Source organism: Lutra lutra, chromosome 17, assembly GCF_902655055.1.
Source record: "Lutra lutra chromosome 17, mLutLut1.2, whole genome shotgun sequence".
Lineage (NCBI taxonomy): Eukaryota > Metazoa > Chordata > Mammalia > Carnivora > Mustelidae > Lutra > Lutra lutra.
Window position 1 is genome coordinate 35,824,674 of NC_062294.1, and position 17,902 is coordinate 35,842,575.

The following is a 17,902-nucleotide window of genomic DNA, read 5'->3' on the forward strand; positions in this document are numbered from 1 at the left end:
TGCTACTCTACTTCCTTCTCCATGGAGATAACCAGAATTTTAGCTGAATCTTGGTATTTCCCTGCATATTTCTAAATAATATGTTATACTATTACTTCTTAATTATTTTAGTTTTACATGTTTAGGCAATATTTTCCCACCACAGAAGATGAAAATTTAGCTCTTTCATGCACCTACTTATTCTACCCCTGACTATATACCAGTGTTCTATTACTTTGCTCTGTACCACCTGTTTTGGTGTAATTCTGTCATAATTCTGGTCACACCTATATTGAGAATTTAAGTCACTCATGGAGCTTTTTCCATATGAAAATTTTGTTTTTCCATTTAGGAAATTTTTATTTTTCTCCTTATTTAAGTTTTTAAATTCCTTTTTTTCTTTCTTTTGTTGTTGTTGTTTTATTCTTAAGAAAATTCTGTTTGGTTATGGAATATTCTTGTGGTTGTTTTTCTATTTTCCATCTGTCTCTCTACTCTTGTTTTCTTCTCAGTCTGTATTGAGACTTCCCCAGCTTTACCCTCTAAACCAGGAATTGGAAAACTTTTTCTGTAAAGGGCCAGACAGTAAATATTTAAGATTTTACAGGCCTTACAGTCTCAGGAGCAACTACTCACTTTTGCTGTTGTAGCATGAAAACAACTATGCACCGTATAGGCACATGAATGGACATCGATGTGTTCCTTTGTAAACTTGCCTTATGGTGACAGGCTACAGGTTGTATTTGGCCCAGAGCTATACTTTGCGGTCCTCTGCTTTAAAATTTCTACTAATTTTTCCTTTCTTCTTCTTCTTCTTCTTTTATTTTTAGAAAATTTTTGTTTTCTGAATATTTTTAAAGTATCCTTATTCTTGTTTTATAAATATCCTCTTTTTAATCCAAGGGGATTAAATGACAGTTTTGTTTAGTTTTTAGTTTGTTTTTTTATATAATCTTTGTTTCCTCAGATTTGCTTTCTTCTTGTTTTTTATTCATTGTTTGTGTTAGAGGCTTTCCTCAAATATCTGGTGATTATTTATGAGAGGCGCACTAAAATCTGATGACTAGCCGTCTGTAGGTGTAGAAGGACCCATTTGCTGCGGCCCTCGCTGGTGAATGACCCAGCACTGGGGAATTCCGAGTCCGTATTGCTGGCACTTTTCCTTTGGACTCTTGAGAATCCCCAGAGAGGAAGCTTTCCATTTCCAGCTCAGACAGACGTTCTGCATCGCACCTAGAGGGTTTGAAGGAGTTGAGTGGGGGAAGAGGCCAGGAATGCCATTCGCAGTGTAACATTCCTAGTCTCCTTGTTTGCAGGCTGGTGTGGTCACCCCCAGCTGTGCCGGGTGTCTCCTGGTCCTGTAACATTGCTTTATCCTCTGCAAAGGAATCATCTCATTTTCTGATGTGGCGACAGAGCAGCAGCTTCCTAGATTTGTAGAGTAGGGGAGGGTCTTAGAAATCAGACTGATTCTGAAAAGACTTTTAGCCAGGCCTCCTGTTTTTAGAAAGGACAGTTTCACCACCACCTGTCATGCCCTCTCCTGCTCACCAATCCTGCCAGTTGTTGTGTTTGCACCTCTTTGTCCCTTTTCAGGGGGTTATTTTTGCCCTTAAAAAATCCAGTACTGTTAGAGGAGTTTAAGGAGAGGGAACTAAATGCATGTATTCAATCTATAATCTTTAACTAAAATCCCTTTGTCATCTTTGGATCCTTTTTGGCTTTTGTGTTAAATATAGAGGTACCATACCGGAGATAAACCCCTGGGATCCTTTTATTTTTATGTTGGAACTGAATTTTATAGAGTTGCACTGATTTATCAGATTCTCCCACACAGCTTTGCCCTTGTAAAATATAAGCATTTTATTTCCCTGCTCTCCTACAGGGCAAACTTGTCCTCTAGCAGCAAGCTCTTCCCACCAGCACAGCATACAATTTTACCTTTCTCACACTTCCGCTGTATTCAGTTTGTTGCGCTAAACTTGGCAGTGGTTCTTGCAAAATTATGTACACTATCTGTGTAACATAGAGTGGGCAATTGTATGGCTGAATTGTGGGGGAAAGAGAAGAATGCTGTTCTCTTTTGCTGTAATTCATATTTTAAATGCCATTTTTCCCTAAGATGGACAAAATATTGGAATCAAGCATATTCCTGCAACCCAGTGTGGCATTTGGGTTCGAACCAGCAATGGAGGTCATTTTGCTTCACCAAATTATCCTGACTCTTATCCACCAAACAAGGAGTGTATCTACATTTTGGAAGGTATTAACCAATTTCTGTCTTTTAACAGATGAATTTTTATTGTAAAACTGAGTACATTGGTAATATGCCCAGTTTAAGCCAGTTTGAACAAAATTTATACATGTATTTGAATTAAACTCTAGTAATTATAAATATGTCTGGATATATTTATTATGTCTGGATAAATTATTATCCAGATTATGTCTGGATATATTATGTCTGGATAAATATGTCTGGAACACAATAACAAAATAATAGTTGAAATTTTATAGGAATTTTGAATCTCCTAAAATATAATTCAACCAGATGCATCAGTGTAAATGAGAAACTTCTCTAATAAGGAAGGAAGGGAGGGAGGGAGGGTCTCAAACTTACTGGCATCTCTTACGCCTTAATGCAAATTTACGTCCATAGTTACATTAGGTCGTGTCATTTCTTCTGTTTTTCTATTCATTGTATCTCATGAACTAAGCAGTAGCTTTTGTAGTCTAATTTTAATCAATAAAGTACACGTAACTAATTTAATAAACAGCATATTCCACAGGGAAACATAACTGTAGTTCTGCAGAGCAGCATTGTTACTACTGATGTAAAGTGTAACATTAATTATGAATTTCATGTATAACAGTCCTCATGATTTTTATCTGTGGAACAGTAACAGCAGTTGCTTTGCTTTTTCCACTCATGTCAGGACATTTATACTTTGTGTTGCCCTGATTTGCTTGCTTCTTGTTTTCTAGCTGCTCCACGTCAAAGAATAGAGTTGACCTTTGATGAACATTATTATATAGAACCATCATTTGAATGTCGGTTTGACCACTTGGAAGTTCGAGATGGGCCATTTGGTTTCTCTCCACTTATAGATCGTTACTGTGGCGTGAAAAGCCCTCCACTAATTAGATCAACAGGGAGATTCATGTGGATTAAGTTTAGTTCTGATGAAGAACTTGAAGGACTGGGATTTCGAGCAAAATATTCATTTATTCCAGGTAATGAAGTTGTCTTTTTTTTTGGTGGGTTTACTCTGGTTTTAGAATCTTATGTCTGGAAAAGAGAGAATTTAGTCAAGTTAATCAAATCAAGGTTTTAAAGAAATTAGCAAGGCCAAAGGGAAATCACTTCATGAATAAATAAAACCAAAAATTGGAAATAGAACTATATCACTTGAATTTTGAAGCATTTCATAGATGGCATCACAGTTTTCTTAGATTTCTTTATGTTTTATAATGTATATCAAGGCTAAAAGCATCAAGATAAATGTATTTTAAAAGATAATTCAACAAATGGTCTTATTTTCATAATCCTTACCAAAAATTATTTTGGCAGGTTTTTTCCATTGGAATGCTTGAATTAACCACTCATTTGAATAATCTCTAGAAAATATTGAGCAATAGAAACTGCTCTGCACTTGGAAGCAAAAGACCTGTGTTCTCTCAAACGGATCAAAAGATCCGTTCTCTCTTGCCTGACAGCACGGTTGCACCTGAGGGTTGCCATTGGTAAAATGGGAATACCTGGTGTATTACTTTCCTGAGACTGCCTTAACCAACTATAAATTCAGCAGCTGAAAATAATAGAAATTTATTCTCTCAGAATTCTGGAGGGCAGAAAACCCAGCAGCTCCACATTTCTTCTGGGAACTCTAGGGGAGAATCCATTGCTCACCTCTTCTAGCTCCTGGGGGCTTCCCCAGCATTCCTGGATTTGTGGCCACATCACTCCAGTCCCTGCCTCCGTCCTCACATTGCCCTCTCAGAATCCTTAACTTAATCCCATCTTCTGTTTTGTAATGTAATATTCACTCTTCTTCTTCTTTTTTTTTTTTTTTTTTTTTTTTTTTAATTTTAACCACATAAAGTAATACAGGTTCTGAGGATTTGGATTAGGGTCTCCGTTCAACCCACTCTGCCTATCTTACTCTGCCCTGTAGTATGTGCAAACACTTTGAGACCTGCAAAGCCTCTCTGGTGTAAAACTGCATATCCCTAATGCAGAAACACAAAGATCTACAAGTTATTGCTCCTGTCTTCAAACAACTTATAGACCAACAAGATGAAAAAGTAACAGTGTACCAATTATATCATCTCTTTGCTTTTGTTTTCATGTAAGAAATTTGTTAATTTAAAAAAATATATATCCAAATGAAAAGAAAAATCTATAATCTTACCATCCTATATATAAAAAAACACTTTAACAATTTGGTGTGTTGTCCCTTCAGATGTTTTTCTGTATCTCTTTATTTTGTTTTACATAAGTGACAACAATTATATTACCTTTTTTTTTGCCTGAACAACATAATCAGCTTTTTTTCTTGTCTTTACTGAAAACATGGGAATTTTTAAGTGTTGTTTCAGTGTTTATGTTCTCAATGCTGAAAAGATAACATATTTTACTATAATAAAAATAAATTTTTAAAAATTAGTTACCAAAAAAACTTAATTTGAAAGTTTAAATAGGAATTATATACACCAAATTGCCAGAACGAAAGTTGCTAGATTAAAATATCTCGAGATCTTTAAATATCCTGCAAAACCTATTTCAATGTACAGTTTATTGTATTTAACTGGATGTTCAATTCTTGTTCAGGTTGTCCTTAATTCCAGATACTTTCTTCATAGTTATCATATTTTAAAAAGTAGGGGGGGAAATTTTTTAGCTTAATTGAGAATACATCTCAGAGGCTTTCCTCTTTTAACTTAATAAACTAAACCCAGCCTTGCTGAAAGGGGACAACAACATTTTCAGCTCTTCTGTAGAGAAGTGTCAAAGACAAATTTAATTAAACTGCAGTGGAATAAAAAGTCATAGGAGCTACCTGCCAAATGAATCAGAATTTCTTCATGTGTAGACAATTATTCTAGGATGTTGTCATTATTGCATTAAAATTTCCAGAATTATCCCAGTTATTTCCAGGTATTAACAATTCATTAAGAGTTCTCTATCCTCAATAGATAACACCAGTAACCAATAGATAACCAGTAACCAGAGAATTTCATTTAAAATATACTAATTTCTTGGGGTGCTGGGTGGCCCAGTCAGTCAGGTGTCATGATCTCAACTGTGAGATCAAGCCCCACAACGGGGGCTGGTCCACGCACAGCATGGAGTCTGCTTGAGATTCTGTGTTTCTCCTGCCTCTTGTGTGCACTCTCTCTTTGTCTCTCTAAAACAAACAAATATATGAAATCTTTACAATATACCAACTTCTCATTATTAGTAGTAGTAGTCTTCTAGATTTACTGATCCCTAAACAAAATTTATTTTATAAGTATGACTTGAAATAACTAGACACAGCCATAATTAGCCAGTTATGCATTACCCATTTATTTTGATTTGGGGGAGGGGGTTAAGATTTATTTATTTATTTGACAGAGAGAGACACAAAGAGAGAGTGAACACAAGCAGTGGGAGTAGGAGAGGGGAGAAGAAAAGCAGGCTTCCTGCTGAGCCGGGAGCCTGATGCGGGGCTCGGCCCCTGGACCCTGGGAACATGACCTGAGCTGAAGGCAGATGCTTAATGACTGAATCACCCAGGTGCCCCTACCCATTTATTTTGATATTTTTTCTTTTAATGGTTAAACTGTGGGCTCGTCACCCACATTATAGAGGCAATATGATAGGGTAAGAAAAATTGTCTGGAGAATTGTAAGCTAGTCCTGGCTTTGCCATTATAAATATGGTCTAAGAAAATCATAATCTCTCTCATTCAGTTTCCTCATCTTCAAGGTGAAATATTACATAGTTTTCCTGAGCATGATACTAAGCACAATGTATGTAGAAACTCTGTAGTAATATAAAATGCAAATGTCTAGAATATAGTCTAGAAATATAGTCTAGAAATCCTTAGTGTTTTATTATAATTTGTCTGTATTTTAATCATAATCCATATGACGTTGCTTTTCTGATACATAAACTAATAGAAAAAGAGCTACTTTTCTTCAAGAATCTTTATGTATTAAAAAGCCTGATTTTTAATATTTAAAAACAGTATTCAATTAAGAGCATTGTTTTTGATGTCTGCTTTTTTCTTTCAGGTAGTCTAAACTAGTTAACAAAGATCTGATTCATATATAAGATTTTTTAACATCTTTTTGACACTTAAAGTCTCATTATTTCAGTTAATTGATTTGGTTCATAAAAATCAAATACCTGACCAATTTGCTGAAATCAGTTATTTTGATATGAACTATTGGTTCTTGGTCTTCTGTGAACCACTTCACTGGACAGAATATCTTGTATATCACGTAGTCATTTTTTCCCTGCCACTTTGAAAACACTGCTCACTAGCTCCTACTGTGTGTGTGTGTGTGTGTGTGTGTGTGTGTGTGTGTTGAATTACAAATAACATAAAATTCACCATTTTAATCCTTTTTAAGTGTATGAGTACATTTATAATGCTGTGTAATCATCACCACCATCCATTTCCAGAACTTTTTTGTTAACACAAGCCGAAACTTTGTGTCCATTAAATATGAACTGCCCGTTCCCCCTTTCCTCCAGCTTCTGATACTTACTGTCTATATGAATTTGACTAATGTAGGGATCTCGATAAATGGAATCATTTATTTCCATATTAATATTAATATTTGTCTTTTAGTGTCTGATTTCACTTAGTTTAACATTTCAGGGTTTATCGGTGTTAGAGCATATATCAGAATCTTATTTCTCTGTTAGGCTAAAAAAATATTCCATTGTGTGTACTGTATTATGTTGATTCATGCATCCATTAATGGTCTAGCCATTGTTCTTGACAGAGGGTTGCAAGTTTTCAGGTGGCATAAATAAGTTATTCATGATGGAATCAAAAGTATAAACATTACCATTTTTAAAAAACTTTTCCTATAAATAAGGCAGCTAAACATGCCCAGGTTTAAAACAGTGCTCTGTATTCTACACCTATGAAAGCTTTCTCTTGCTTTGTTTTTAAATGAAGGATTAGACATAAGACATGAAGCCTTAATGTAACTCTAAACTATCTCAATGCCAATCACTTTCTTCTTTTTTCTATTACAGATCCAGACTTTACTTACCTAGGAGGTATTTTAAATCCCATCCCAGGTTTAGTATATCACCTCTTTTTCCTCATGGCATTTTGATCAGTTATATTTTCCTTTGAGCATCGTTCCTCTATTCTTTCTAGATTGCCAGTTTGAGCTCTCGGGAGCTGATGGAATAGTGCGTTCTAGTCAGGTAGAACAAGAAGAAAAAACAAAACCTGGTCAAGCTGTTGATTGCATATGGACAATTAAAGCTACTCCAAAAGCCAAGGTATTATTATGCATTGAGTCACTTTAGAGAAGAACATAATAAGACATTGATTAGCATAATGTATTGTTTTGATTCATGGAGATACTTACTATTATAGAAACTGATACTGCAACTTTTATTTCAATCGGATTGGCCACCTAAGATCTAAGTACACTGCAGTATAGTTTCAGGAAGATGACACAAACATTGAGAGTCTTAAAATCTTTGTACTCCTAGATCAGGGGTGCAAGTTTTGATCCATATGATTACCGATTCATAAAGAACTTTATGAGGAGGAAAAACAGACCACAAGAGGATGAAGCATCTTGTCAGAGTTCTTAGAGTTGGTCATGGCAGTGTCTAAACTAAAACACAAATGTAGCAAGTCTTGCTTCTGTGTTCTTTCCATGCTGTCCTCTGCTAACGATGTGGAGCTGTTATTGGAAAGTACTGCAGTAAAAGATGTTTTTAAATAACTCTGACAGATTGGGATTGGTTTGCTGACTACTTTTGCTTTTTGCTCTTAATTTATACTTCTAGGAATATTCACAGTGAAAATTATATTTAATGTGGATATATGTGAAAAGAGAAAGTGAGGATAAGAGAATAAACCATTAAAGAGTTACAAAAATTAGGGCAGCTGGGTGCCTCAGTGGGTAAAGGCTCTGCCTTCGGCTCAGGTCATGGTCTCAGGGTCCTAGGATCGAGCCCCACTTCGGGCTCTCTGCTCAGCAGGGAGCCTGCTTCCTCTCTCTCTCTCTCTCTCTGCCTGCCTCTCTGCCTACTTGTGATCTCTCTCTCTCTCTCTCTGTGTCAAATAAATAAATAAAATATTTTTTTAAAAAGAATTGCAAAAATCAAATTTAGAGTTATGGTAATAGCATAGATTAGATAACGTGAAAACCTGACCATTATGAAACATCTGGATTCATTGGGTAAAATATAACAGATACCCTTTTAAAAGCATAGGTAAGATTTCCCCACCCAAAAAAAGGTAATTCTTATGGACTAGAAATGAAGAGAGAGAAATAGAAACCAGACCAATAAATTGAAAACTGAAACTGATGGTACAAATACCTCTTGCTGATTTTAGTATCCTCCAGCTACTCACCAGTAGACCTGCCGGGAGCTTGGTATTACTAACCACAGTGAGAAAAGGCCTGCAGTTTGTGTGACGTTTATGTGAGATCCCTCACATAAAACTGGAACCCTCAAAAGGATATATAATTGCTATGAAGTGGTAGATTAGAAACCTCTTCCACTAATAGGTTAACAGTGAAGAAGCTTACCTTTCTGGGCTCAGTCCCAGGATAAGGCTGGGGTCTCCCCTAAAGCTTTTACCTAGAAACATGTTCTTACTAGAATTTGAGACATACATGATTTACATTCCAGGCCCAATCCAGGAACCACTTAGTCTACAAATTAACAAAACGGCCCTGGCCTCAAAAATCTTTTTTAGACACCTGGCAAAAATAAATACAGAATAACCACAGAGGGACACCTGGGTGGTCCAGTTAAGTGTCTGCCTTCGGCTCAGGTCATGATCCTAGGGTCCTGGGATTAGGCCCCCTGCTCAGTAGGGAGTCTGCTTCTCCCTCTGCTGCTTCCTCTGCTTGTGCTCTCTCTCATACACAGACACAATAAATAAATCTTCAAAATAACCACAGAGGCTGTAGGATTGCCATCAGTAAAATACTGCTGAAGGTAAGCTCACAACCCAAAATTAGAAAACGTAAAGAAACAACCCATCATGAGTGAATTAGCAGACCTAACAGCAAGAAGTTTCTTTGATGCCTAAGAAGTTAGGTGTTTTAAGTATCTTACAAGAAGGAATCAAAAAAACGAGAAAGAAAAATGACCAGGTATACTTTACAAATCACCAAGTAGAACTTCCTCAAGTAGTTATTAAAGGATAGACCTGAGAAAATTACCCAGAATGTAGCTCAGGGGGTCGGGGAGGGGTAGTGGGTAGTGGGGTAGTGGGATTTTAGCAAGAAAATGTTCAAGCTGACAAAAAGCATTGACCCAAGTGACTCCCAAAGCAAGAAAAAGGTTTATATTGACACCTCACTACATTGGCCACAAGAGACAATGAAAAAAATCTTTAAAACAACTAGAGAAAAAAAAGAGCTTTGAGAATCATTAATAGCAAAATAGGAGCCAGAAGACAATAGAGTAATGTCTTGAAAGTGTTGAGAAAAAAAATAAGTAACTGCCAATCTAAAATTCAGTACTCAACTATCATTTTAGAATGTGAGCAAATCAGGTCATGATCCCAGGGTCCTGGGATTGAGTCCTGCATCAGGCTCCTTGCTTAGTGGGGAGCCTGCTTCTCTCTCTGCCTCTGCCTCCTGCTTTGCCTGCTTGTGCTCTCTCTCTCTCTCTCTGACAAATAAATAAAATCTTAAAAAAAAAAAAAAAAAGAATGTGAGTAAATTAAGATATTCCTGGGCAAAAATAATAAATGGACCACATGCTACAATTAAAATCCAAGTATATTCTGCTTTAGGATAACTATGGGAAATTTTGAAAATAAGGAAAGAAGAAAGAAATAATAGACAAATACCAAAAAAGATCTGATATAGCTATTAAAATAGAAATCAAGAAGGCTACCAATTTACAAGGAAGATATAATTTTCTTTTTTTTTTTTTTAAAGATTTATTTATTTGACAGATCACAAGTAGGCAGAGAGGCAGGCAGAGAGAGGGGAAGGGAAAGCAGGCTCCCTGCTGAGCAGAGAGCCTGATGCGGGGCTCGATCCCAGGACCCTGGGATCATGACCTGAGCCGAAGGCAGAGGCTTTAACCCACCGAGCCACCCAGGCACCCCGGAAGATACAATTTTCAATTTTATGTATTAATATGACCTCAAAATTTACAGAATTGAATTGACATTTGCTGAGGAAAATTGACAGAGCCACAATTATAGTGGGTCACTAATTTCACCTCTCAGTAATTAATCAAGCATACAGAAAAAGTGGTAAGGCTCAGATTTAAACAACACAGTATGCCTGATGAGACATGCCTACTCCCAACACCCAGCAGATAGGCATTCTCTGCGAGCAGGCATGAAACACTTATAAACTCTGATCCATACGCTAGACTACAAACAGAAGTCTGAAATACCAGTGCTTCGTATTATGCAGAGCACCCTCTGACAAAAATACAATTAAATCAGGAACCAGCAACCAAAAGATAACTTTAAAATCCATATGTTTGGCAATTTAATAATATACCAGTTAGTAATTAATAGGTCACAGATGAAATCAGGGTGGAAATTTAAACACACTTAAAACAATAAAATTGAGAATATCAAAATGTGTGGGATATAGCTAAAAGTGCTATAAGGGAGTTTTCATAAATGTTTCTTTTAGAAGAAGAAAAAGTTTAAATTTAATGAGCGAGTTTCAACTCAAGTTAAAAGAATGACCAAAGGGGCGCCTGGGTGGCTCAGTGGGTTAAAGCCTCTGCCTTCGGCTCGGGTCATGATCTCAGGGTGCTGGGATTGAGCCCCACATTGGGCTCTCTGCTCAGCGGGGAGCCTGCTTCCTCCTCTCTCTCTGCCTGCCTCTCTGCCTACTTGTGATCTCTGTCTGTCAAATAAATAAATAAAATCTTTAAAAAAAAAAAAAGAATGACCAAAGAAATCCAAAGAAAAGGTAATTAATGAGAGCAGAAATAAATGGTATTTTAAAAAGAATCAACAAAGCCAAAAGCTGGCCCTTTGTAAAAAATAACTATAGGTACACCTCTGCCAAGATCTATTGAGTCAGAAAGACCTAAATAATATTTAGAAATGGAAAAGGTCATAGAGGTGCCTGGGTGGCTCAGTCAGTTAAGTGACTGCCTTTGGCTCAGGTCATGATCTCAGCGTCATAGGGTCCTGGGATTGAGCCCCACATGTGGTCCTGGTCCAACTCCCTGCTCAGCAGAGAGTTTGTTTCTGCCTCTCCTCTTGCTTGTGCTCCCTTTTTCTGTCTCTCCCTCAAATAAATAAGTAAAATCTTAAATAAAAAAAAAAAAAATGGAAAAGGTCATGAATCTACTATAGTGGAGATTTAAAAATTCTTAATATGACAAACTATGAAGAAAACCTGCTGAACAAAAGAGAAAAAAACCCTGTAGTTTCTTCAATAAATAAATGACAAAGGGAAAAAAAAAGCAGTGAATATAGATTAAAAGAAATGTAAAGTCAAATGAACTTGTGGATTCAAAGTATAAAAGTAGGAAACACTACAAGACAGAAGTCTGAACACTGGTGTTTGATATGAAGAAATTATTTATTTGGTTTGATAATATAACTGATCATATTTTAAGTGGTCTTTAGCAATACACATAGAACTGTTGACATGTGAATTCTCTCTGGGATTTGTTTCTGTATATGAGAGGCAGATGTGGGAGGGTTATAGTTTGAGTAAGACTGGCTGAGTTAATAACTGGTAAAGCTAGGGGATGAGGACAAGGTTATGATACTATTTTGTCTGCTTTTGCACATTTGAAATTTTCCATAATCACACTGTTTTAGACTGTAAGAATATAAGTAATTTTATTTGCTGATAAATTTGTAAGTAGTCTAAATGGACAATTTCCTGAAATATATAATGTGTATGTGTATGTATATATTTATATATATACACACATATTTATATACAGTTATATAAAATTTACAGAAACTAAATCAGAAATAGAAAACCTGAAAAATCTTACCAAGTTAACAAAATTGATTTTGTACTTAAAATATATAAACAAAAAAATTGGTCAAATTGGATTTTATCAGGTACTCAAGGAACATATTATATAAATGGTTTCAGAAAATTGAAGAAAAAAAGAACATTCCCCAGCCTTTTCTATTAAAACTAAACAACATGGAGAGTTTTTTGGTTTGTTTTTTTTTTTAAAGATCTTATTTATTTGACAGAGAGAGAGATCACAAGTAGGCAGAGAGGCAGGCAGAGAGAGAGAGGGGAAGAAGCAGGCTCCCTGCGGGACAGAGAGCCCGATGTGGGGCTCGATCCCAGGACCCTGGGATCATGACCTGAGCCGAAGGCAGAGGCTTTAACCCACTGAGCCACCCAGGCGCCCCAACAGGGAGAGTTATAAACCAGGATTATTTGTCGAGTGGAGAGGGGGGGAGACTCTAAAAACTAAGCAATAACAAACTAAACCTAGTAAAGTTTTTTTTAGAAATCATGACCTAGAATTCTTAGACAGTTTAATATTAGAAAATTGAATGATGTAGTTTCCCATATTAACAGATTAAAGGAGAAAATCCAGATATATCAGTAGATGGCAGAAAAAATACTCCATGAAACTTAAAACCTATTGATGAAAATCTCACAGTAACTGCAATATAGGAGAATGCATTTTAATCATGATAAAGAATATCTACAAAAACCCTAATTCAAATGCTGTAATTAATGGTAAAACCTTAAAAGCACTTCCTATAAGCACAGAACAAGTCAAGGATGCCTGTTGTCAAGGTTTTGTTTGGTGTTCTGAAATCCTAGTCAGTGCAACAAAATGAGAGAAAGGAAAAAAGTTCATCGGTTGTAAAGATCAGTTGCTTTTCTTTATACTACAGCCAAAAGCAGTTAGAAAATAAAACTTTGTAAAGCACAATTTACAATAAGAACAAATCAGGTATCAGGAAGCAAATTTTAAAATTATGTTGAAATGCATAAAAGAAGGCCTACAGAAATAGAGATCATTTTCATGGATGGGAAGATTCAATATCATAAAAATGTTCATTGTTCTCTAATTTATCAATTTAAAGTAATTCCAGTCCAAATCCCAGTAGGGCTTTCTAGGGAAGATGGCAGGCTAATTCCAGAATTCACATAGAAGAGAAAGTGTTCACAAGAACCATAACAGTTTTGAGTAAAAACATGTGGGGCTGCTTACCCTTCAAGATAAAGTTGTGGTAGTTGGATGGAATGGAACTGTCTGAGATATACAAACTAATAAAATTGGATAAAATTAGAAGGTAAAACTATACATGTATGGTGGTCGCTGGGGGGAGGTGGGTAAGGGAATAGGTGAAGTAGATAAAGGGAATTAAATGGTATAGACTTTGAGTTATAAATAAGGCACAGACACGAAAAGGACAGCATACAGAGTATAGTCAATAATACTGTGATAATGTTGTTTGGTGATTACTCTTACCGTGGGGGAGCACTGAAAAATGTATGGGATTGTTGAATCTCTGTGGTACTCCTGAAACTAATAGAACACTATATGTGAACTCTATCTCAGGTTTTTGTTTTGTTTTTTTTTTTTAAGTAAAAAAAACTACACATGTATGGAAGCTTGGTACATAACAAATGTGCAGGTACACCTTGGAAATAGTACCAGTTCTGTTCCAGACCACAGTAAGGCGAATATTGTAATAAAGTGACTCAAAGAATTTTTTGGTTTCCCAGTACATACAGAAGTTACGTTTACACTGTACTGTAGTCTGTTAAGTATGCAATAGTATCGTCTAAAACAACGTACATCCCTTAATTCGAAAATGCTTTATTGCTCAAAATTGCTAACCAGCATCTAAGCTTTCAGCAAATCCTATATCTTTTTGCTGCCTCGATGTGGACGGCTGCTGATTGATCAGGGTGGTGGCTGCTGAAGGCTGGGGTCACTGTGACGGTTTCTTAAAATAAGTAATCAAGTTTGCTGCGTCCATCGACTCGTCTTTCACAGACGACTTCTCTGCAGCATGCGATGCTGTGTGGTAGCGTTTTACCCAGAGAACTTCTTTTAAAATGGAGTCAATCCTCTTAAACCTGCTGCTGCTTTATCAGCTAAGTCCATGTAATATTCTGAACCCTCTTGTCATTTCAACAGTCCTCACAGCGTCTTCACCAGGAGTAGATTCCATCTGAAGAAACCACTTTCTTTGCTCATCCATGAGAAACTCCTCACCCGTTAACACTTCATCATGAGATTGTTGCAATTCACATATAATAATTTCTAAATTTGAAATACTGTGGGAATTACCAAATGTGACCCAGAGACACAAAATGAGTAAATGCTTTTGGAAAAATGGCACTGATAGGCTTGTTTGACACAGGATTGCCAGACTTTCAATATGTAAAAAATGCAGTATCTGAGAAATACAGTATGCCTGTATTTTTATGGAAGGGCCATTGAGAACAATGGACTTGAACACCAGTGACTTCTTTTGTATATTTATAAGTGGATTTTTCTGAAACATCACCCATTAACTAGTTTATCCCATTTTTGAGTATTCTGCTCTCAAGGTAGTCTTTAACATTTTTTCCTTTAAATTTCTAAAATTTATTTACCCATCTAGTTTAACAATAGTTTTAAAAATGTGATACAATTCCCATGTCAACTATGTATAGTATTTTGAACTTTTTCAGTTTTAAAAATTTAGTTATTAAAAGTTACATTCTCGGGGCACCTGGGTGGTTCAGTCGGCTAAGCGTCTGCCTTCAGTTTGAGTCAGGATCCCAGGGTACTGGGATCGAAGCCTGTGTCGGGTCCCTGCTCAATGGGGAGTCTGTTTTTCCTTCTCCCTCTGCAGCTCCCCTGCTTTTGCATGTGCTTGCTCTCTTCTCTCTCTGTCAAATAAATAAAATCTTTAAAAAAAGAAGTTACATTCTCCAATATTCAGTGTTTGAAATAACATAATATTACCCACCTCCTCTTGGTAAAGAGAGCAGGATCTCTTGCCCATCTCATTCTCCACCTCCCCCTGGCAAAGAAAAATCAAGATCTGAGAAATATTATTTAATTTCTTAAACACTTAGAAAATTAAATACTATCAAATGAGAAAGTAAAAGCTATATAATATTACAGGTATAGAGGAAATCTATGTTCCCATTATCTTTCTTACATACCCTATTGTGAGTTTGAGTTTTATAATTCCTATATGCAGTTCTATATCTTCATATTTATGTCCTATGAAAATATACATTATTCTTATACTTTAAAGTTTTGTATCAATTGTAGAAATCACTATCCATTCTCCTTTTAGACATTTAGTTTTACTTTTTTAAGATTTGCTTATGGGGGGCGGTGCAGAGGGAGATAACTTCAAGCAGACTCCCACTGAGTCTACAACCCTGAGAGCATGACCTGAGCCAAAATCAAGAGTCGGTTACTCAACCGACTGAGCCACCCAGGCACCCCTACTTTCACATTTTAATAATATATTAAATAATGCTGTAGCGATTTTTATATTTTCATTATGCCCATCTATGATGATTTTGTATGGTTATATATCCAGAAGTGCAGTTCTTGTGGAGTGTGACCATTTTCAGCTTTACCAGAGCATGTCAAAAGGTTTTCCAAAGTGTTTTTGGCAGTTTATCCTTTTAAAGCAAGTTAAGAGCATTTCCTTTACTCAATCCTTGCTGACACTTGGTTGTGTCAGGACACTCAGTCATATCAACCTACAGGAAAATTTTTTGACAGCCACCAGAATCAAGAACAGTTCCATCACCCCAGGGAAATTATCTCATGCTCTTCCTTTGCAGTCAAAACCTACCTTCAATCTTTACTTATTTCTTTAGAATTTTATTTATTTGTCAGAGAGAGAGAGGGAGAGAACATACAAGCAGAGGGAGAAGCAGTATCCCCACTGGGCAAGGAGCCTGATGTGGGACTCAATCCCAGGACCTGGGGATCATGATCTGAGCCAAAGGCAGAGGTTTACCTGACTGAGCCACCCAGGCGTTCTCTTCAGTCTTGATCCCTGGCAATTAATGATCTTTTGTTCTATAGTTTTACCATTTCCAAAACTTCATATAAAGAGAATCACACAGTTTGTGTGATTCTAAATTCTTTAATGTAATATGGTGCATTTGAGATTCCTGTTACTGCATGGACCAATTAGCTTTATCCCTCTTATTGTTGAGCAGATTTTATTATATGGATATGCTGTAGCTTACTCTTACCATCTGAACATTTGGACTGTTTCCAGTTTTGGGTTATTATTGATAAAACTGCTATAAACATTTCCGTACAGGTTTTGTGTAAACATTTTTTTTTTTCATTTTTCTGGATATCCATCCCTGAGCCTGCTGATTCACATGGTAGCTTTGTAAGAAACCACCAAGCTGTTCTCCCAAGTGGTTATTTTGTTTTGCATTTCCACAAGAAGTGTTGTCAGATTTTCAATTGCTCTACATAGTTCTCAGCACTTAGTTATCATCAGGTTTTAACTTGAAGTTTTGTAATGTCTAAATCTTTGGTAAAGTGTCTCCTATGCCCATTTTAAGATTGGGTAGTTTTCTTACTGTTCTTACTGTACTCTTACTTTTAAGTTCTGGATTAAAGAACTGTTCTGGCAAGTGATCTATAGACATTTTCTACCAGTCGGTGGCTTTTCTTTTCTTTTCACTCAACAGTATCTCTCACAGAGAAAAAGTTTAATTTTAATGAAGTCAAATTGTAAATTTTTTTAATGAATTTTCCTTTGATGTATTCCAAGAGCTCTCTGCCTGACCCCAAGTCATAAGGATTTGTTCCCTGTATTTCCTTCTGAAACTTCTATAATTTTATATTTATGACCCATTTTGAGTTGATTTTTGTATAAGGTACTAGGTATAGCTCAAGGTTCCGCTGTTCGTTCATTCGTTCGTTCCTTCCTTCCTTCTTAGAGATGACTGATTTTTCCAGCACCATTTGTTGAAGACTATCCTTTCCATTGAATTGCCTTTATATCTCTTTCTGGGCTGCATTCTGTTTCTTGTATGTATGGGTCTCCTTCTGTCAATACCACACTGTCTTGATTATTGGAGCTTTAAAGTCTACACTTCTGCGCTCTGTAGCTTCTGGTATGGTGCTGATTAGGACTTAACTTGTTATGGAGTTTGAGGGGGAAAGCATTCAGATTTTCACCATGAGGTATGGTGTCAGCTCTGGGTTTTTGTAGCTGCCCTTTGCCAGATTATGGAAGTTCTCGGTTTTTCTGAGATTTTGATCATATAACTTTTCTTTTTTAGTCTATTTATAATGGTGACATACATTGATTATTCAAAATTTAAACCAGCCTTGTGTTCCTAGGATAAACTATATTTGGTTATGATTACATGAAAGTATTATACTTTTTATATGTTGCTGCTTTTCTGGCTGATGATTCTGATACCGCTTCCAACTTGTGGGGTTTTTCCCACACTACCAAGTAGTTCTCAGACCCCAGCTGGGTGTCCTACAATTCAGCTCAGATCTGACACTATCGATCTGGAGATGGCACCAGATTCTAAGAATTGGGGGCTCCGTCCCACCACAAGTCTGGCCTCTACTTCAGATGCCAGTTTCACGTCCCAAGTTGTCATTGTCACCCGTGCTTCTGACCAATTGGCTGGAAATCAGGTTTCTAGGAGCCCCTCCTTCGTTTGATTAATTTGCTAGAGAGACTTAGAGAACTCAGGGAAACAGTGTTCTTACTTAAATTACCAGTTAATTACAGAG

General features: G+C 36.5%; 1 protein-coding gene and 1 long non-coding RNA gene across 4 annotated transcripts in view; both read left to right on the forward strand.

Moving 5' to 3' along the window:
- The window catches only part of NETO2 (neuropilin and tolloid like 2), a 65,525-nt gene that overhangs the window by 12,956 nt on the left and 34,667 nt on the right, over positions 1-17,902 (forward strand). For 2 of the 3 annotated variants that reach the window (XM_047711283.1, XM_047711281.1), the window contains exons 3-6: positions 2,102-2,242; positions 2,962-3,210; positions 7,235-7,279; positions 7,362-7,489. In XM_047711283.1, coding sequence (XP_047567239.1) covers positions 2,102-2,242; positions 2,962-3,210; positions 7,235-7,279; positions 7,362-7,489 — 563 coding nt within the window. The remainder of the gene's footprint in view (positions 1-2,101; positions 2,243-2,961; positions 3,211-7,234; positions 7,280-7,361; positions 7,490-17,902) is intronic. The other variant, XM_047711282.1, reaches the window with a different exon arrangement.
- On the forward strand, positions 11,412-13,871 carry LOC125089222 (uncharacterized). Its single transcript, XR_007123883.1, has 2 exons — positions 11,412-12,340; positions 12,563-13,871. It is a non-coding gene; the product is annotated as an uncharacterized LOC125089222 (long non-coding RNA).